Source organism: Phacochoerus africanus, chromosome 11, assembly GCF_016906955.1.
Source record: "Phacochoerus africanus isolate WHEZ1 chromosome 11, ROS_Pafr_v1, whole genome shotgun sequence".
NCBI classification, from domain to species: domain Eukaryota; kingdom Metazoa; phylum Chordata; class Mammalia; order Artiodactyla; family Suidae; genus Phacochoerus; species Phacochoerus africanus.
The window spans coordinates 88,396,627-88,419,705 of NC_062554.1; the positions used below are offsets into that span (position 1 = coordinate 88,396,627).

Genomic DNA, 23,079 nt, shown 5'->3' on the forward strand with positions numbered 1-23,079 from the left:
TTGTCAAATGAGCTTTGAATGTAGCTAAATGTGAATATAAAAAAGAACAACTTATGGTTAACACAAGCATGTCTGCTATTATGCTTCAAATCACAGGAGAAGCAACAGGAATGAATTGCAGTAATGATAACAACCAGTCTCACTACTTTTCATGTTTAATATGTTATGTAAATCCTTTAAGATAGTAAACATTCAGTCAAATCCTTTCTACACATAAGTTCAACTATTGAGAAATTTTTCTCTGCTATGTCTATAATTATTGGTTTACATGTGTAATCCTCCACTAGGCAGCAAACAATGTCAGAATGAAAAGGTTTTCTTTATTTGTGTCCTATGCCCTGCACAGTGCTTTAGACTTGATGTAAAAATAATGAACACTGTTTTCTCAGAAGCAGATACTTCATATATTGTTCTAAGAATAGCAGGCCTACTTCATCTTTTTGACAATGAGAAAAAAGAATAGGATGAAAAAGAGGAGGCGGAAGAGGAGAAAGATGAGGACAAAGGAAAAAGAAAGAAAAAATAAGCAGAGGAGACTAACACTGACAAGATTATGCTAATTAAATCAATTCCCATTTAAATTTATTTGGATCATGTATCATACATATGGTACTTGACTTGGCACAAATTAGTGTTTTTTAAATGCTAATTGATAGTTTGGTTGATAACTGTATCCATATAAAGTCACTTTCATGTTCTAGGTAATATTAGAAGGATTTCCAAAAACTCTTGCAAATATTACAAAGTTAAGACACAAAAGCTTTTCATATTTTTCATGTTTTAAATTTAACGTACAGAAGAGACCAATCAAGATGGCAGAGTGGGAGGACATGGAACTCACCTCTCCCCACAAACATGTCCTAAATACACCTACATGTGGAATAATCCTCACAGAAAACTAACTAGAAGAAGGCAGAAAAACTTCAGCACAACAAAGGCTTCAAGAAAGATACACACAGAATCAGGCGGAAGGGAAGAGAAGTGATCAAGTGAGGACCTGTTCCCCTGGGAGGGGACTCAGAAGAAAAGGGATATTACACAGGTGGTGATCCTGCCTGAGGAGTGAGCAGCTTGGGCCACCTATTGGGTGTCCCAGCCCTGGGGTCCTATACAAGGAAGATGAGGTGCCCAGGCTCATCTAGGCTGGTTGACTGGGATTAAGAGGAGGGCAATCAGAAGCCTGGACTTTGCTCATGAGGAGTGCACATACACTGGCTTGCTCCTGAGGCAGGGCTGAAAGGGCAGACTGAAGACAGCTCCAGTGGCTGCTTGGTTTCCAGTGACTGCCCTGGTGCATGCACCAGCCTGAGCAAAATGAATGTTCCAGCCTCATTTACTCCATGTCACAGCTCTGCACTGTTCCTAGAACTACCACAATCAGAGAGAGAGCTCAGCCATGGGATGCAGAGGCAACTCAGACCCAGAGCAGTGTTTGGGTGGTGCAAGGGTGGCAACTGTTGGCACACACTTAAGCACTGCAGCAGAAACAGCCTGGAATTCTGATGGTGACCAGTCCACCACAATGCACACCCTGATAAATACTGAGAGCCCATGTGGCCCACCTGCACTGCAGCAAGTCTCCACAACAGGTAGGGGTAGTGAAAGCTGGAGAGAGTGGTCAGCTGTGAGGGACAAAGACTAGATATGAGGATGAGTCTGAACCAGGTGAGGGCAATTGCTGGTGCCTACAAAGGTGGTACATTGGAGGCAGCATGGACCATACAGCTAACACCCTATCATGAGAGATCCTGCATGGGTCCCTTTTGTTTTAGCACTGCTCCTCTCTGAGGCACTGGTCCTAGTGCTTGGAGAGAAGAGGGAACATACTTAAAGGGAACAGCCATCTCTGAATCAACCCTTAGGGCTTCTGCTCCAGCAACTTGGGATCTGCCCCTGCCCCCAGTAGGATGATGACAGCTACTGAGTAGCAGGGAAGCCCTGCCTCAAACTCAACTCCAGCCCTAGCCTCTCTCTATCCCCACTGCATACCAAGGTGATGGGTGCAGGCATACCCTGAGGAAATACATGACTTGCATCCATGTCAAACCTAGCTTTCCAACAAAAGGTACTGGGCACAAGCAATCTCTACAGAGACACTCTTACATTAGAACATCCCTTCATGACTACAATAAGTAATTGTTTCACCTAAACTCATAGAGGCAGAAAGATAAGCAAAATGAGAAGGCAAAGGGACTAGTCTCCACTGAAAGAAAAATCCCCTGAAAAAATAACAAAACAGAAATAAACAATGTAACAGATAAAAAATTCAAAACATTAATAATAAGAATACTAAGAGGATTATGGAAAAAAAGCCAGAATTTTAATAAGGAACTAGAAAATATAAAAAAGACCAATCAGTAATGAAGACTTCAATTGCTATAATTTAAAAATACTACCAGGAATGAATAGCAAAATAAGTGACACAGAATAATACATAGGTGATCTGGAAGCTAGGAAAATGGAAATCACCAATTGGAACAGCAAAAAGAAAAAATAATTAAATGAAAATAGTTTATGAAATTTTGGAGATAGTATCAAGTATACCAACATTTGCATTATAGGGGTTCCAGAAGAAGAGAGAGAAAATTGGTGATCAAAAATGTATTCAATGATATTATGCCTGAAAACGTCACAAACCTAAAGAAGGAAACAGATTTCCAGAACAGGAAGCAAGGAGGGTCCTCAACAGACCCACACAGACATAATTAAAATTTAATTAATCATAATTAAAATGGCAAAAGTTAAAGTAAGAATTCTAAAGGCATCAAGAGAAAAACAAAGAGTCATATAAAAGGGAACTCCCATAAGGATATCAGCTGATTTTTCTATAGAAGATTTGTGATCCAGAAAAGAGTGTCATGATATATTCAAAGAGCTGAAAGGGAAAATCCTGCAGCCTAGAAATTTTACACAGCAAGACTATCACTTAGAGAAGAGGGAGAGAGAAAGAAATTCTCAGACAAGCCAAAACTAAGTTTCATTGATACTAAACCAACTCTAAAAGAACTTTAGGAAATCTTTTCTAAATGAAAAAATAGTAAGAATACATAAGAAAGAGATAATCCCAATTAGAAAGGCAAGTACAGAGTAAGGGCTGAGGATCAACAACTTAAATAGGCCAGTATGACCAAAAGCAATCTACAGATTCAATGCAATCCCTATCAAATTACCCAGGACATTTTTCACAGAACTAGAACAAACAATCCAAACATTTATATGGAACCACAAAAGACCCAGAATCGCCAAAGCAATCCTGAGAAACAAAAACCAAGCAGGAGGCATCACTCTCCCAGACTTCAAGAAATACTACAAAGCCACAGTCATCAAAACAGTGTGGTACTGGTATCAAAACAGACAGACAGAACAATGGAACAGAATAGAGAACCTGGAAATAAACCCTGACACCTATGGTCAATTAATCTTTGACAAGGGAGGCAAGAACATCAAATGGGAAAAAGAAAGTCTATTCAGCAAGCATTGCTGGGAAACCTGGACAGCTGCATGCAAAGCAATGAAACTAGAACACACCCTCACACCATGCACAAAAATACACTCAAAATGGCTGAAAGACTTAAATAGACGACAGGGCACCATCAAACTCCTAGAAGAAAACATAGGCAAAACACTCTCTGACATCAACATCATGAATATTTTCTCAGGTCAGTCTCCCAAAGCAATCGAAATTAGAGCAAAAATAAACCCATGGGACCTCATTAAACTGAAAAGCTTTTGCACAGCAAAGGAAACCAAAAAGAAAACAAAAAGACAACTTACAGAATGGGAGAAAATAGTTTCAAATGATGCAACCGACAAGGGCTTAATCTCTAGAATATATAAACAACTTATACAACCCAACAGCAAAAAAGCCAATCGATCAATGGAAAAATGGGCAAAAGACCTGAATAGACATTTCTCCAAAGAAGATATACAGATGGCCAACAAACACATGAAAAAATGCTCAACATCGCTGGTTATAAGAGAAATGCAAATCAAAACTACCATGAGATACCACCTCACACCAGTCAGAATGGCCCTCATTAATAAGTCCACAAATAACAAGTGCTGGAGGGGGTGTGGAGAAAAGGGAACCCTCCTGCACTCTTGGTGGGAATGGAAACTGGTACAGCCACTATGGAGAACAGTTTGGAGATACCTTAGAAATCTATCCATAGAACTTCCATATGACCCCGCAATCCCATTCTTGGGCATATATCCGGACAAAACTCTACTTAAAAGAGACACGTGCACCCGCATGTTCATTGCAGCACTATTCACAATAGCCAGGACATGGAAACAACCCAAATGTCCATCGACAGATGATTGGATTTGGAAGATGTGGTATATATACACAGTGGAATACTACTCAGCCACAAAAAAGAATGACATAATGCCATTTGCAGCAACATGGATGGAACTAGAGAATCTCATCCTGAGTGAAATGAGCCAGAAAGACAAAGACAAATACCATATGATATCACTTATAACTAGAATCTGATATCCAGTACAAATGAACATCTCCTTAGAAAAGAAAATCATGGGCTTGGAAAATAGACTTGTGGCTGCCTGATGGGAGAGGGAGGGAGTGGGAGGGATCGGGAGCTTGGGCTTATCAGACACAACTTAGAATAGATTTACAAGGAGATCCTGCTGAGTAGCATTGAGAACTATGTCTAGATACTCATGTTGCAACAGAACAAAGGGTGGGGGGAAAAATGTATACATGTAAGGATAACCTGATCCCCTTGCTGTACAGTGGGAAAAAAATAAATAAATAAATAAAGGAGATTTAGGACATATACTTGAATAACCAGAGGACCAAAAATACCAAGAATGAGTTAGGGAAAAAGCTCAGAATTAAATAGTAAGACCCAAAAAAGTAATGAAAAAAGTGGGGGAAAAATGTAATTGTAATGTATACATGTAAGGATAACCTGACCCCCTTGCTGTACAGTGGGAAAATAAAAAAATTATATAAAAAATAAATAAATAAATAGGCCAGTATGAAGATTAAAGACCAAAAGTTGTAAAAGTAACTATAATTACAATAAACATTTAAGGGATAAACATGAAGAACAAAAACACAAAATATGGGAGATCAGAATAAAAAATGTAGTCTTTTAGAATATGTTTGAACTAAAATGACTACCAGTATAAAACAAGTAGATAGTTATAGGTCAACATATATGAGCCTCATGGTAACTACTAATCAAAAACTTAAAACAGATACACAAAAACTAAAAAGAAATAAACACAGCATACTAATAAAGAACATCATCAACCAGAAAGGAAGAAACAAAAAGAAAAATGTACAGAGAAGAACTATAAAAACAACCAGAAAATATCAAATAAAACGGCATCAACTACATACCTATCAATAACTTACTTAAATGTCAGTGGACAAAGTGGTTCAATTTAGAGACATAGGGTGGCTGATTGGATTTAAAAAAAAAAGACTCACCCATATGCTGCTACAAGAGACCCACTTCGGAGCTAAAGATATACACAGACTGAAAAATAATAGAAATATATATTTCATACAAACAGAAACAAGAAGGCAGGGGTGGAAATACTCATACAGACAAAACAGACTTTCAAACAAAAGCTATAACCAAAGACAAAGAAGGGCATTATACAATGGTTAAGGATCCAATACAAAAAAGTATGCATGCAACACAGGAGCACTAAAGAGAAATACTGAATCACTATGCTATATGCTTGAAAATAATAAAATACTGTAAATCAATTAAAGTTCAATAAAATCAATTAATTAAATGAATTAAATGTACAGATGATTATGTCTAATGTACAGATGATTATGCCTAATATTGACTTTCTAAGTCAAAACAACCACTTTGACAAATACCCTTTCTACAGACTGCCCAGTAATGTCACAAATTCTTTTGACCACTGTATTTTTTGACTGAATTATAATTCAGTGTTTTGCAGTCAGAGAAACTTGTAATTAAGTAACAAACTTACAAATACCATTTCAAAGCTTATCCACATCAGAATGGCATGAGTTTTATCAGGTCTGGTCCTTAGCAAAAATTGTAATTAGCAAGGTTTGCATTTATTATCTCTCCCTGTCAACTTCTGCACCCTGCATTTACTTTAACTTTTGCGCTTTTCTCAAGACAGTCTGTCCCCAAGTCAGGGACACATTCTTGGTACTTTCCATGTCTCCCTTCACCTATAAAAATATCTTACATCCTTTGCTAACATAACTATCATGATTATTTAAGCTATGATACAAAATGCCTGATAATAATTAAAAGTGTTATCTTTCTCAGTTGCTGCTTTTATTTTTAGCAATGTCTTTCAGTGTTTTATACCTGGGGTGACCAACTATCTCAGTTTGTCTGGGACTTTCCTGGTTTCAGCAATGAAAATTCCAAGTATCAGGAAACGCCTCAGTTTCAGGCTTGTTTACTAAAATTGCCCTGAAAGGACTATAAAAAATAACAACTAGAGAAGACTTTTTAGCCTTCCCTCTCAAATTGCAGTTCCCAGCTGGAGATTTTTCTGCTACTTTTCTCAAATCTCTGTTCAGGATGACATACTCAACCCCTTCAGGAGTCCAGCATATCCTTTTTCCTTCCCACTCACCACACTCTTCAAGACAAACTTCCCAGATTTTCTCAGTGTTCTTTTGGGTGAGCTAAGCCTCCCTTTATTTTAGTTTGCTCAATAAAAGACATTTGCCTTCCCAGGGACCTCAGTGTTCACTAAAAGGAGATCCAGGTTAATTTCATAATCCTTACCCATAACACTATGTCTGTTCCTAAACTGCTTCATGTTCCCCACCTGTAGAAACAGCATTCTTTATCTGCAGCATTCAGACCCTACAGTAACAACAAAGAAAACCCAAGGGAAGTCATCTATGAGTATGCTTTTCATTTATTCTAATAATCAGAATTTGATATATCTTGCCTGAAGTAAAAGGGCAATGTAGTGAAAAGGTTCCAGCTCTCTAGGTCTGCTATCTTACCACAATTTACTCACTCTATGGTTCTAGAATATGCATCATTTCTCAGCCATCTATGAATACCTGGGATAAAAACAGCAAGGAAGCATAATTTTAAAAGGCCCATTGCATAATTGTTTAAAATGCATTCAAAGTAGTTGATACTGGCTAAACAGAAAAAAATTGACCCCCAAATCATTTTTGTTATGATTTAGATTGTGTCCCTCAAATTCTTATGCTGAACTCATAACCCTCAGTATTTAGGAATGTGACTGGATTTGGAGATGGTGTCTTTCAAAAAGTAATTAAATTAAAATGAAGTTACTAGAGTGGGTCTTAATCCAATATTACTAGTATCCTTAAAAAAAAAAGATTAGGACACAAACCAGGTAAAGACAGGTAAAGACATAGCGAGAAGATAACCATCTACAAGCTGAGAAATAGGCCTGGAACAGATCCTTCCCTCATGGCCCTCAAAGGAAACCAACCCTGCCAAAACTTTAATCTTGGACTTCCAGCCTCCAGAACTGAGAGAAAAATTTTTATTGTTTAAGCCACCAGTTTATGATGCTGTCTTATGGTAGTACCAGCAAACTAATAGAATTTTCCAGTAGATAAATATAGAATATACTGAGTGGTCAAAATGAGTTACCATTAAAGAGAGATTAGGAACCTTGCTCAAAGCAAAAACCCAGGGTGTGGATTATCTACTTGCAGGGGTTTGCAGCTCTCACATCAGAATTTACACTCTTATCCCTATGAACATAGTAATCTTCTGAGCAATCAAAATGGGAATAAATAGAAAGGTTCTCTAAGAGTATGAAAGGAAGACTTTCGATTTTTTTTCTTCCACTCTATCAGTGAAACCTCTTAAAAATAGCTTTAGGAATGTAACATCAAGTGCTCTTTCATCTTCTCATGAATAACCTTGACCACTAATCTCTTATTCACCACAGCCCATAGCAATCCACTTCATCCTGAAAAACATAACAATATGATATTTTCTTCTGAAGATCATTTCTCCATGCAGAGTAAATCATGAATATAATTGAACACATATTAAACAGGAATTATGTATGAAGAGAAACAGAATGAATTGTTATGAGTTTTAGCTTCATAAAGTTGTTCTGTATACAAAACAAGCATAGAAATACAACACCTTTGTCAGTAGATCCTTTTTGTATCATTTTGTCCTATCTTTCATTAACATCTTAGAATCACCTAATTTACTTTGTTCACATTGCTGTTCCACTTCCCCCTTCAGCAGCATTTAGAGGTTATTACTGATTCAAAAGTGAAGAAGAGGTCTCCAATGAAAAGTCAGATAACTGAAAAAGAGAGAAATATCCCTGACCTTGGACTTGCTTTCATAATTTCATTCAGGAGTTCCAAGGTGGCACAGTGGGTTAATGATCAGGTAGTTGTCACTGCTGTGTCAGGGGTTCAATCCCTGCCCCTAGAACTTCAGCATGCTGTGGGCACAGCCAAAAAAAATTAAATTATCATAATTTCATTCAGAGAATGTTCAAATGATTCTGCCATGATGTTTTTTATGGGCAGGTAGTGACTGCCACCAAATCTCAACTACAATTTTCTCCATCAGCCATTCTCAGAACTCCTCCTCCATCCTGCCTCTCCCAATTACCTCCTTTCTGGCAGCAGGTGAGGTGCATTGACAAGAGTACAGGTCCTGCTTGAGAGTAACCAATTAGCAGTAATAGATCTGTCCCTGGACATCCTAGGTCATGTCAACTCATAGTCCTGATAGGGTTTTAGATGGCTCTGTCATGCCATCATTAATTTATAAAGTGGTGTATGGAGGGTAAATTGCTGGTGAGGTTTCACTTATTTAGCATTTGATTTAGTGCAGAATAGAAGCAGCCCACTGCCCAGTCATGTGAGAAGGACTTAGATGACTAGCTTCTTAAATTATACTGGAAGGAAAGAGGTTTCCTGGTGTAGGAAATAATGCTGAGGTTATCTCACATCACATTTTTAATAGAAAATTGCTATTGACATCCCCAGCATCCACCTCCCCTCAGTTCCAGGAACAGATTTCAATTTTACCCAGTCACCAATGACTTCCAAACTCAGTGGTTTGAATGGAGGAGGTGCGATCAAGGAAGAAGCATGTGACCCATATCTAATCAATCAAAGGACCACTGGTTAGAGCCCTTTGTGACTGGCTGAGGGATAAGCAGAAAACCTAAATCGGTCCTGCATTGAGTCGTTCTGGGGTTATCAGGAAGTACTCTATTGCTCTACCTATCAATCTGAGTTCACTCAGAAAAGCAGAACTATCTGCAATGTTATACAATAAGGATTTATTGTAGTGATTTGACCCGATGCATTTGTGAAAGCTGGTCAGTCTTAGTCTGGCTCTTTCTTTTGTCTCTGGTGCTAAGCCTGAAGTCACAGGTAAGACTGAGGGAAGGAAAAGATAAACAGCTGACTGAGGAAGAGCAAGGACAACCAGAATCTGCATTTGTCAGTTACTTGCACCCTGGTTGGTCCCTCCCAGACTCCAAGCCAGGAACAATGCTGCTGTGGATAACCCACAGTTCTAGTGGTTCTCTGGTTGCAGACTTGCACTCATGCCTGGCAGGGATTTAGAGAAGAAGGAAAAATACCCAGGGAAACAGTAGCTGCAGGCCAAGCAGCTACCCCCAACCAACAAGCTGATTCAGATGCTGCAAAGGGGCCTGATCTACAGCTACATTCCAAGAGTCCCCAATGGCTATTGTTCCACAGTGGCCTTCCAAATCTTTAAGAGATTTCTCTTGTAGCTAACCCTAACCAGAGATATTCAGTGAAGAGAACTCTGGGAAACATAGTTTAGCCAAGTTCACTCATTTATGAAGTACCACAACCTGAAAGTGGAACATGGGGAAAATGTGAGGCTGGAGCTGCTGCAGCATGGAGGGAGAGCCCAGAGCTGTAGGGCTGCTTTGTGGAGTCCAAGGATGAAACTAATATAATCAAAATCAGAGAAGGTGAAAAACAAGCAATTTGATCACACCCTTGAAGGCCTGAATCCTGGAATGCCTGAAATACCCCTAGAGTTTTCAGTTGTGAGAGACAAAAAATTCTTTGTGCTGAAGCCAGTTAGAAATAGGTTTTCTGACACCCATTCCCAAAAGACTGCTAAATGACAGTCTTAACATAGGGCCGCTGTGTTTTCTCTAGCTTAAGTTTCTTAGCAGTTTTAAGGACAGTCTTAGTTTTCATCTTATTACTGATCAGATAAGGAAAAAGAATGAAAGATATTTTCCACTTTTGAAAAGACCAGCACAAAGAGAAAAAGTTTCCATTGTCCCTAAATAGTCTCCTTTCCTTAGACCATAGTCAAACTTTTTCCTATCTCCCCTTCACATTCTCCCTGCTTTCTACCATGCTGTAAGGGGACTGGGTGAGCCTGGAGTATATATGTCCTGGTATTTTCTCCCCATAGAATGGATTTTTGTACTATCCTAAAAAAAGAGTGTGGTAGCTAATTCTGTTACACCATAAGTGTAAGGTGAACATTATACCAAACTTGTCAATCCCAAATTTTGATAAAAGACTGAGCCTGGTAGAACTGGTGTAAGTAAAACCAGTAATTTCATCATGGCTAAGTGTGATTTTCAACTAGTAATCATATTTATATGACTATGTTAAATGTTGTAGCACATTCCGAGGGTTTAAGTGTTGACTTATATATTAAAAACATTTAAAATCTGCTTCTAGGAATTAGTTCCCTTGTGGTGCAGTGGAGTCCTCAAAGTGGAGTCCCTGGACCAAGCAGCATATACATCACCTGGGAACTTAGAAATGCAAATTCTCAGTCACCATCCCAGACCTGCTGAATGAGAATTCTGGGGTAAGACCCAGAAATCTGTGTTCCAAAAAGCCTTCCAGGTGATTCTGTTCCTGCTAAGGCTGAAGAACCTCTGCAGCAGAGGTTGCTTGGTCTAAGGCCTTTGCAATGAGACTGAAGTGTGTTTGACAGTGTGCTTTGGGTAGGTCCTGGTAAAACCATTGCCGCCCTTCAACTCAGTCCTCATATCTGTATTCTAGTTTGTTTTGAATAGTTGGTGTGTTCAGCTACTCAAAATAGTGCATATTGCCCAACCAGTTTCATTAGGCTATGTGAGTAATAAATGAGATAATATCTATAAAGTACTAAGTGTGCTTATGTGTGCATGCTATGTATGCTGTGCCTCACACATAGGAGACGTTATTGTAATGTAGATCATTGATATTCAAACTAGTAGTCTTAGTTCATATTCTTTTCCCTCATAGCAAAACAATATCCTACCCATTATACATTCATAGACATTTAAGCCTAAGAGGAATTCAGAGATTATTCAATTCAAGCCCATTATTTTAGAGGAGAAAACTGAAGCCCATTATTTTAGAAGAGAAAAATGAAGCTTCAAAAGTTTCTTAGGAAGTAATAGGCAAAGATCAGAAGGCACAGCCTTCAACTTCTGGACTAGTATCTTGCAGAAAAAGCCATGCATGTTGTATTCACTACTACAACAGCTTGCTCTGGAATTTTCTCCTTTAGCATTACTAATTATTATACAGTGCTAAATCTCTGTATTTCTATTCCCTCATGTATAAATTGACACTATTATTCAGAATTGCAAAGCTATTAGATTTAAAACTTTCTGGCCTACATGAGCCTAGATCTACATAAATAGAAATCAGTGTAAAATATATATTCAAAAGCCAAATATTTCTATAGCATTTAATGAAATAATGATAGGTAAATAGCAGATATACATGAGACGTTACATATGTACAAATTAAAATTTCCCGTGTATACATAGTCACTGTCTATTCTGTGTTGTGGATTAGTGAATACACATGCAAGAAACCAACTTTCAAAAATTATGCTACTCAATATAAATTATATCATATGGTAATTGTCTTCTTTCTCTTTCTGACTTACCTCACTTCGTATGAGAGTCTCTAGTTCCATCCATGTCGCTGCAAATGGCATTATTTTGTTCTTTTTATGGCTGAGTAGTATTCCATTGTGTATATATACCACATCTTCTTAATCCAATCATCTGTCAATGGACATTTAGGTTGTTTCCATGTTTTGGCTATTGTGAATAGCACTGGGAACTATGTCTAGTCACTTATGATGGAACATGACAATGTGAGAAAAAAGAATGTATGCATTCATGTGTAACTGGGTTACCTTGCTGTACAGTAGAAAATTGACAGAACACTGTAAACCAGCTATAATGGAAAAAATAAAAATCATTATAAATGAAAAAAATTATGCTATTCTGAAGAATGTCTTTGAGGTAACTCCACCCAGCATAACAGGAACATATGATGTTTGGAACTTTGGAACTCACTAAGTTATATAGCAGCACATGAAGGAAACTTCATACAGAAGAGTGGGGAAGACGTGATCTATTTTAAGACTCCAGAAACATAATTTTTATTACTCTCCTTTTCCTTCATAGTGCCTTATAGCCTCATATAATCCTTAGACATTAAAAAACTACAGAAAATATAATTTTCACTATCACAGTATGGAAATTTGAGTTTTGAAACTTCCAATTATTTATGGCATTGTACAATTTTGAATGTATTTCTTTTACTGTATTTTTGTATCACATATTCAAAGCTACTTAGTAACAGCAACACTTCCATCCATTAAGGGATATTCTGCTTCTTCCAGAAACCTAGTCATCCCTAAGTTCAAAACTTCATATGGTATTTTCTAACTTAGAGGACATGAAAGGATATTCATGACTGGTATGAACAGTTAATGACACACAACTGCTCGCACCTCCTTAGCTGGCCTTCATATTAAGGCTTTAACAGAAGAATGTAGAGGATTTGTGGCTTACATAGAAAAATTGTTACCTTGCAAGTTGAGCACTGAACAAAAATCTCATCCCAAACCATCATTACAGGAAAAGCCTGAGGAATCATCTGTTTTTTTCACTTTTGAAATGCTTAAAGATGTTTTATATTAATAGCTTTTGATGCTTTTAATGATGTCAAGGATGGGATTTAAGTGCCTTATTACTTCCCTTGATTTGCTGCCAAACGTTAAAGGCAATATGTGATTACTGGGCTAATCTTTTCTGATTTTGAAAATCCATTATAGGAAGAAAAATATAAAATTTTGAAAAGTAGAAATGATTTATAAAAATATTAGGACATATTTAAAAGAACAGAATGTTTGGACACGGGTTTAAAATTCCTCTGAAAGCATTTATTACAAGATTATAAAATATCTTTGTGTGTATTAATATTTAAATCATTGTTTCATCCTTAAATTTCAGAGACCATCTTGTTCATTTTTTAAACTCTTGATAAACTTCCCAACCACAATCACAACACATGATGTGATAAACCTGAAGTGATTTACTTCATCTTACTACCCTAATCAGCTAAAAAGATCTCTGTTGTCTCAGATCTTAGAGCCTGGAAAAACCCAGTTATTAATTCCTTATTATCCTTTCCCGAAATTCTCTGATTTGCTGACATGCTAATAAGATTCCAAGAATGTTCTAAAGAAAGCAAAATCACCACTAAAAATGATTGCGTTCCGATCTTAAAATCTTTTTTTTTTTTCCTTCTTCCTGAATTTGTTCTCAACAAAAATAAATTCCGTCCTTGAATGGGTGTACATAACTCCTTGGGCAGGCTGTATTCTCTTATCATCAAATATAAATATTAAAAGCCTTAAAGATCTTAAACCCTAATTCGAATTACATTTGCCAGCATACCAAATACCCCAGGGTGGGTGTATTAAAAGCTCTAAAAAGAGTCTGCTCTTACTTTTTAGCCAAATGGACATGTTTTATTCAGGATCTCTAAATAAAATCCTTATTCAGCTCATCCGCATTACCTTTGAGAGCATCTTTCCTTCCTTCACTCCTTCGCCCTTTCCAGCCCTTCACCCTGGCTTCCTGCATCTTCTGAGCTCCCCTCCTGCCTGAGGGCTTCGGTGCATTGAGGAACTGCCTCTTCTTGCCTCCCCAGACCAGGAACACTGTCTGATCCTCTACTAGGCTCATCATTTCTTTCCCAGAGAAAACTTAACTTGATCCCCTGATCCACATGTTATCCCCCAAATCTAATCTCTTGGCATCTCAGTTTTTCCATTGCAGCTGGTATTGCAGATGCCATTTTAAGATTTGTCTGTATAGATTTTTTTACTATTGTCTCAATCACTTCAGCTGTACTGAAGTCAAGTATCATGCTGTTTATTCCCCATTATTAGCTATTAGCCTCAAACATCTACGTGTCTGCCACAGAGTAGGTACACACACTCCATCTGTCAACTAAGTGACAATAAATGAATGACTGTCTAAAATACATAAACAGAAGATTGAACATCTGAGTAAGCCCAGACCATCTCTTTATCAACTACTCCACAGTTAGCACTTATACTGGTCCAAATTCCTACATAATCTTTGTCTTCCAAAGCTTTATAAAACACTCTGGTATACACACACACACACACACACACACACACACACACACACACACACACAAATACATGTGTTTACGTGAACACATGAACATATACAAAGATATCAGTGGTTAAGATTGCTGCACTTCACAGTGATAAATCAGGTTTTTTAAAAAATAACTTTTGCTATTAAATATCTTTGAGAGTTAAAGAACTACTCTGCACTAGGATCCTGAAGGAAAAGTCCAAGTTAGGCATGATTAGTTAGGTCTCAAAATACTGGAGGAAGGTGGTGAAAACTCCAGTTGGTGGATGCAGACAATGGATTTCTGATAAGTCATATTTTCCTTCCGGCAGTCTTTCAAGAGATGGTGGGAAAGAGCAGTGAGCTTCAATTAAAATGAAATAGCTACAATTTCCCTATACATTTTAATACACATTTAATTGTTGTTACTATATTCCTATGTGCTATGCTTTTTTTTTTTAAGTATAACCAGGTTTTGCAGACAGAAAACCTCTTTCACACTGCCTGTACTGTTCTGAGCATCCTCTTTAGTCCTTAGTTCCTTCACATGGAAAAGAAATAATGCCAACAAATGCCACTGAGAAATAACAGAGATCAGATACAGAAAGCCTGGAGCCCTGTTCCTATGTTTGCTTCTCCTCTCTCCCTGTCTCCTGATAAAACTCATGTTCACATGGAGAGCCTCTGAATAATCTGGATATCTGTGTGACATAATTTTGCTAGCCGTCATTTGTTTCAACTAAAAGTAACTTTGAAAGGGAGAGGGGATTTTTCTTTCCTTTCTCAATAAGAAAACACCTTAATGTTTGCATTTGAAACATATACAAAAACACATATTTGATTATAAAACCCACCTTTGGATTTTGTGTCATGCTGTGCTTTCACCAGGAGAAAAAATATTTTTTCAAATATGAAAAAAATAAGTAATACTTTTCTCAGATTCTTCATCTTTCACACACACATACACACACACACACACACACACCTATTCTATCCCCAGGCCCTCCTCCAAAAAACATACCCTTCATTTCTATACTTCTTCTGAAGTGGAGAATGCAGTTGCTCTCAAAACCTCTAAAGAATTTACTAATATTAAAGCTCCAGTTAAGTCCCGCCATTGTCTGGTCACAGGATTTTTCATTCTATCCAAGGCTGATTGAAGGTCTTGTAACACATCTCTGTAGCTATTTCCGTAGTGAGCACTCCAAGTATAGAGAAAATCATAGGCAGGTTTCCACATCATCTATAAAGAAAAAAAAATTAGACTGGAGTAGTGTGGAAATAAATCAGAAGGGCAAATAGATGCTTTGGAAAAAGGTTCAGCAGCCTCTTAAGACTCAAAAAGAAAATGGAATATTAATTATAGATGCACTTATTTAATGTCACAGAAAATGTATTTTAATAACTATCACTTCTCTGTTAAATCTCTCTTGAGGTTTCTAAACCTCAAGAGTTTAAGAATAATGACCACGCACAGGGCCTTTTTTTCTTGATTCACTGTCTAAACATTCCTCATTGTCTTCGTAAGAATATACATAAAATTCCTCGTGCATTTTTTTTATGTTAACAAATGTTATTGAGGTAAACTTTTCACTCCCTGAAAGGCTTTTCAGGCTAAAGTAATAACTCTTTTATTTTTATATGTATCTGTAGTGATCTTTATGACACCACATATCACAAGAAGGAACTATACTGTACATCTAATGCTTTAAGTAATCTTATTTGAGCAAATTTATAAATAAGGAAAAATGCAGCTTCATGATCAAGTCAAATGGAAAGCAAAAATATAGTTCTCTAATTAAAAATAATTTAATGACACATTTTATCACCAAAAGAAAGATAAATATTCAATACTTTATTATGCTTTCCCTAGGCAACTACCCATACCAATGACCTCATTGTTTCCATAGAAATAAATGTACGTCAAATAGGAATTTCACATACAAGCGTGTATGTAATGGTAACCAAGGCAACCAGGCTCAGAGAGAATAGAGACAAAGGCCAACCAAATAAGACAAATTGTAGAATACACACACACATCCAGGTTAACATAAATTTTCTCTAGGAAAACAACCAAATGAACTCCACACTTATAATGGGAATATCTGGAATATAAACTTTGCTTTCCTACTTATTTGGGTTCATTAAACTAACTCATTTGTGATTTTATCACTTTCAAAGTGCAGGAACACAGACTGTGGGCCGCATATTATGCAAAGTTGCTCTCTTAAAATAGAGCCTCCATTAACAGCAATATCACATGAAGTAGGGCCTTGGGATATAATTTTCAGCCTCCACTGATATCCCCATGTACTCGACAATTGAAGTTAAAAGAATGAAAGATCTAAATAAGGAATTCTGTTATGTTTCAATTCAATCTATATAAAAGGCTAGACATCAGGCTCAAAGGATAATCTTTGATGTTATTTACCAACTGGCATCCCTAAATAGCCATGAACACTCACATTTTCACATCTCTTGACAAAGCTTCGATAATTATCAAAGTTAAACCATAGAGAGTTGGCCATGATGCAGCAATAGAAATCATTCTGTATATAAGTTTTATCCTCACCAAGCTGATTTATAAAGAACTGTATCTTCTATCACTGACAAGCTGTGAATAAAGTGTTCTCTCATCTGTTTTTCTGAATACTCACATTGAAATTAAAACTTCCAAAGTGCAGGTCACACTATTAGTTCTGCAATGGAAGATGAGTTGAGGCTTATTAATAGAGCCTTTTTGCCAGATTCAATCTTGCCTGTCCTTGCTAAGATGCAAAGAAGCACTAAGTGAGTAGATTATTCTGAGTAGGTATATTCCAACCCTTTGTAAAAGCTTTATATCCTATGTTGCATTCATTTAAAATTCCCCAATGTCCAACTACCTGGTACATTATTTTTCAACTTGTCATATATTGTTTCAAATAATACTGTTTATAGCTAAAGGCTTCTAAGACTATCCTAAGCCCTTTAGTGACTGAGCCTGATAAAAAGAAGTATTTGAAGATATTTTATTATATGCAGCAAACAAGAGCATTTCAATACCAAGATAATGGCACAGTATCATAGAAAACAGATATTTCTTAAGAACTGCAAACTGGTAATTTTTGGATTGTGTACTACAATACAGATTCAAATAACTTCACTAACTTTCCTTGGCAGAAAAACTCTGCATTACATATCTTGCTGCAGCAGAGTGGATCACTATGTATAGAAAAAGCCTGAGGCATACTCAATCACGGAGCAGCCCCTTGGAGCTGTTGGAAGCAGGAAATATTCCAAGGTGATGTGGGGGTTAGAAACTACAGATTCAGAAGAAGCCCAATGATACATTTATCTACTTACTTAGGCACAGGGCCATGTTATCCCTCAAGTTTGGCAATTTGTACTGATAGTAGAGCAGGATGGCCAGCTCTTGCAATTCACAGAAATGTGGACAGATTGCTGAGTCCTGGACCCTAATTAGGACCTCTGTACGTATAAAATGACTTCCCAGGAGTCCTCTGAATTAGTCAGAAATACAAGGAGGCATGTTGCCTGAAACTCACTAAGCTACCTAGAAATAGATACAACAACTTTGGGCTAAAAACACTAGGGCAATGGTAAACTTCATATTTTGTACTAAAATATGAATACATTTTTGTATCCCATTTTTGTTTCTCTGTGCAGCAAACTAAACCTGAATATTCCTTCAGTGCAAAATTTGATCTGCTGTATATAATATCATTATTGGCTCTCAATACAGATGACAAAAACATCACGTACACATAAAATGAAAATATTTGAAATACATTGCTGTTCATTTAGTGTTTATTTCACTTATTACATCAAAATTATTGAATACCTACTGCTATGAGAAATTTGTTACAAAAAAGGAATAAAATAATGATTATAGCAGGGTTCTTGTTTTTAGAAGCTTTAAGGCATGGAAGAAGATAGATACTTGCATAAACACTGTCACAATGTAAGAATAGATAGGATTTGGCAATTAATAATAGTTAAGAACAACTAAAAAGTTACTTGCATAATCTAACTTAGTGTAAGAAAAAAATGATAGTTCCATTGACTTAGAAACACTATGGTATAATAAAAAAAAAAAGATAATTTTTGGTTTCGGAGTCCTGGGTTCATGTCTGGTTTCTATGGTCTACTGGATAGGTCAATGTGAGTAAGTTAATCAAATTATCTAAGCTTTGAATTTTCTAATCTATAAAATATAGATAATAATCCCCATGCCTGTGTCCAAAGTGCCCCATGAAGTGTCTGGTATTTTGTTTGTATTTAATACTTTTTAATAGGATATGAAAGAAAGTGAGTATGTTTTGGGTGAGGGAAAGATAAGGAGTCAGGTTTTAGCTTTACTGAGTCTGAAGTAAGGGGCTATCTCTCGTCTCCAATAAGAAATCTTAATAGAGAGATGATCTCTATGAGCAGGCAAGAGTTTAGCATCACTCATGCTAAAGTGATGGTGAAAAGCATGAGAGTAGAGGAAAATGCCAAGGAGGAAAATAAAGGGATGAAAATTTTAATCCCTAAGTCTACCATTAGGGACCACGACTAAGAAATAGAAGCAATGAAAGGATGGGGAGAAGCTGATGTCAGAGTAATAGAAAATTAAGCAAACTGCTTCATGTTGGAAAAGTTAAGGACTCAGCATCCCCCAAGAGGACATTCAGTGGCTTGCTGGAGCTGGCTCACACCAGCCGGTTGTTCATATGGCCTCTCAATTCCATCACACTGAAATATTAAAATCACCAAAGTTGGGAGTTTGTATACCAAGGAAATTGGAAAAAGCTATACATGAGGGCTTTTTATCCTTTAAGGAACTCATTGCTAAATACCTACCAGCATGCCACTCACTGAGGACATCTTTTTCCTGCTACTTCTCAGAAGTAATAGAAAAATAGAAACATGAAAGAAAACAGAAAATTCAGGATTGTGGTAATAGTAACCTTGGAGAAGAAAGTTTCAAGGGAGTGGTGGAGGGCATACTACAGATATGAGCAGGTGCCAAGGAACTGGAAGCCATAGAATAAATGGGTCATGTCTGGAATCTGGACGTTGAAGGAAGATAGACAAAGTTAGAAGGAGAAGCAATGAAAAATAAAAGTACGTTTCAAAGGAAAAAAATTTGTAAAAATAAATATTATATAATTGAAAGGATAGTTTGGTTTAAATTTCAACTTAGCCAGATGGAGAATTTAGAATTTGTTGAAGATTAAAAAGGCAACATATATAAAATATTCAAGAAGAAAAGTTAACTTTCTTTAAGCAGGAGATATAAACACAAACAAATATTAAAATACTTATGGAGTTTGGGGTTATAATTAAGGGGGCAAGTATTGAGAAAAATTGAGAAGAAATAGGATCAAAAGCCTATGTTTTAGTTATGTACTTGATAAAACGAAAAATATTACATGTCAGGAACTATGTTTTCCCTTAATAAGCAAATCTCTGCCAGGCATGATAAATATGGCTTTTTATATATTGAGATTTGCCTTAACAAACTGATAAAAGTCCAGCTTTCATCAATTCAAGAGTTTCATTAGTTGTTTGTTGTCTTTTATGGTATAGATATACGACATTTGAACTCAAGTTCTTAAACACATTTTTCTTTCTTCAGAATTTCTTATTTTCTTAGGTCATTCTATTTTTCTTACTTAACTGAATATGTTATCAGAGACAAAGACATACATTAATTCACTACAGACTTCATGAAATTATGCCCAAGTAAACATACACATTAAGGCCACAAGGTATTCTAAACTTCATAATAAAGAGAAAATAAAGTCATTTTCTCTAGAAATGTTTGAATAAATAAAATAACTAGAATAAACAATTTTCTTTCTGGGATGATCTAAGTTAAGTCCTCCAAAACTGGACATGAGTTGTGGACTGCCAAGATCTCTTTCAGGTTTATGTTATTTTATATCCATTCAGTGGTTTAAAAATAGTTCTTCCTCTCTTTCTTAATGCTATGATTTAAAGGAAGATATGCAGAAACTCTGCACTATTGCTCTGACAAATCAAAAGGAAAGTATGCTCCTGAGGGTTTGTTTTTGTTGAATTATTCTTAACCACAAAACAAATTCCCTCAGCCTTCTCATCTTTATCACCAATATTTGACACACTGGCATCATTCTTATTCTTTAACTCTTAGATTTTTGACGTTAACTTCATGGTGTTTATGGGCTCATCTCTGAACAGGAAGTATGAGGCTGATAAAAGTATAGTTGTCAACTTCTTATCTATGTGCTTTGATTTCTTTATATAAGGAGCAGCAGCATTAGTAAGCATCTAATCTTCTAAAGTTGAGCAATTTCTAAAGTAAGAGCATTTGTGTAGAAGGAATATGTCTTTGGTTTATCTTCCAGATATTAGAGGACAAATAAAAAGGTAAAGAAGCAATGAAAAAGTAATAATGGAATGCCAAAAGAAATGAAACAAAACAGAGACAAAAAAATGAAGTTTTCCAAATTTAGAATGCATTTTCCCAAAAGCCAGTCAGACTCATTAGATAATACAATAGACAATGAAATATAACATGAACAAAAGCAATTCAGATTTGAACATAGCATTCTATGTCTTTTTTTAGCTCATAAGATATGAACAGTATAAAAAATGCAAGTGGCTTTAACTACCTTTAGATAATTACATTTTGCCACATTAAAAGGTTAAAAATCTACCTACTTAGGAGCAATATTTCATTTTAGGTACAATTAGCCAAAGAAGTATTAAGACAAATTTGCCCCATTAATGATTATTATACGTATTCTATCTTCAGTGCATCGTTTACAATATCCAGGTGGCCTTCCATCACCTATAATTGGAAAGTACATAGAAATTGTTGGAGATGAGGTTGCCATTATTTTCAGAAGAGAAAAGAGACTAACATATCAGGAGTCCTTATTTCCTCAAAAGGGACATGGTACTTGGTTAAAACCTGATTTAAAAAAGACTCTCTGAAAAGTCTCTTTGAGCATAGCAAGCTCTATTTGCTCTAGGATAAACTATGTGAAACTTTAGCAGTTAAGCAGGAGCCAGAGAAAGACAGAGGTCTCATTCCAAGCTACTGCATCAAAACAGTCTAACATCTTAGGAAAACCTGCTGGTCAAGCTATTCTCACCAAATTCTAGCTAGGAAAAGAATCCAGGTCACCTGGCTATAAATCTGAGGCTTTCTCACTAAAGTATTGCCACAAATAAGCAGTTTCAATAAATGCTGATTTAAGCCTTATAATTAGCTGGTGTTCAGTTTTCAAAAATTTATTGTTTGTGATTCCTAATAATAATCCTTGATAAAGGAAAATCTAAACCTTAAATCAAATATTAGTGACGCTAAATACTTTTAAGATATCTATTATAATATTTAACTTAATATTATTATTATTTCTATTTGATTTCAGGGTGGTAATAGGACATATAGAATTAAATCAAAAAATCATAGGAATACACTGTGATACCCTATGAATTAAATTGAAGTCTTTTTTTCTTTATTCTATCACTTCAAAACATGGAGTATCTTTTTGGAATTAAAGATTGTAGCACCAAGCATTATAGTGTTGTACAAAATAAACTATGATAATCTAAATATTATGTCACTGTGCCAGATCTCTAGTACAAACAATGAAGATTTAAGAAATTACTCTATAAACTTTACCACTGGTAGATGAATCTTTTCCCTTTTAAAGAAAATGTAAATGTATTTCTTATAGTAAAAGAACAGCAAACTCTAGATTTAAGTACCAAGGCTAGAACTGAGCCAGACCCAGATACATAACCAGATATGCCACATCCCTATAAGCAAAATCCAAGTAGTGCAGAGTGAGCCAGGAAACCAGAAAACTGTTAAGAGTTCAAGGATATTCCTTTTACCTTTTGTCAGAGACATTTTCCAAGGAAAATTAAATGTTGGTAAGCCAGTAAGAAAAAGCTGACCAGCCAAGATTTTTTTCCTTGTTTTTTTCCCATGGATTACCATTCTGCCGGCTCCTTGGAAGAGAAGGCTTAAAATCATTGCTAACTTCTCCCTTACCTTCATTCTTTCTGTAAGTAATCTCGGCCATATTACTAAAAAATTAATATACTTCATTCACTTTTCCAAAATCATTTACTGTCACACTGTTACACAGTTGTCAAATTCACCTCTTCCTCTCAGTCAAAATAATAGATGACATTTAGCTATTAAAATGTGCAAGGTATTGTCCTAAATATTTCACATGTATTATCTCGCTTATTCCTCTAAACATCTCATGAATACGATACTATTATTTGCCTCATTTTACAAAAAAAAAAATTATTCATAGAAAAGTCAAATAACTTGCCCAAGGACTTAGGGCTAAAAAGATGGTAGAGCTGGAATTCAGACCAGGAATCTTAATCTCTGCTCTGGAAGTCATTCAAGACTCTCCAAAAAAATACATATCCAACCGTATTTCCCCATAATTCTAAACATGAACTCTCCCCTCAAAATCATGCATTCTTTTCAATGGTCTCTAGAAGTCATCCAGAAGCACTGAAATCCCCTACCAGTCCTTTCCAATTATTCAAACATTACGCATCCTTCAGGACTAGGATGTACCCTCTAGTAGCTCCTGTCTCTTTGATCTTCTTTTATTTAGTTAACTCTGAAAGGATTTATCATCTGTATATAAAACA

The 23,079-nt window shown here is 36.2% G+C and overlaps 1 protein-coding gene across 3 annotated transcripts in view; it reads right to left on the bottom strand.

The window, feature by feature from the left end:
* Positions 1–23,079, bottom strand: part of MACC1 (MET transcriptional regulator MACC1) — a 108,225-nt gene that overhangs the window by 23,888 nt on the left and 61,258 nt on the right. For 2 of the 3 annotated variants that reach the window (XM_047753302.1, XM_047753300.1), the window contains exon 6: positions 13,185–15,664. In XM_047753302.1, coding sequence (XP_047609258.1) covers positions 15,452–15,664 — 213 coding nt within the window. In that variant the 3' untranslated portion in view covers positions 13,185–15,451. Of the gene's footprint in view, positions 1–13,184; positions 15,665–23,079 lie in introns of those variants that run through there. The other variant, XM_047753301.1, reaches the window with a different exon arrangement.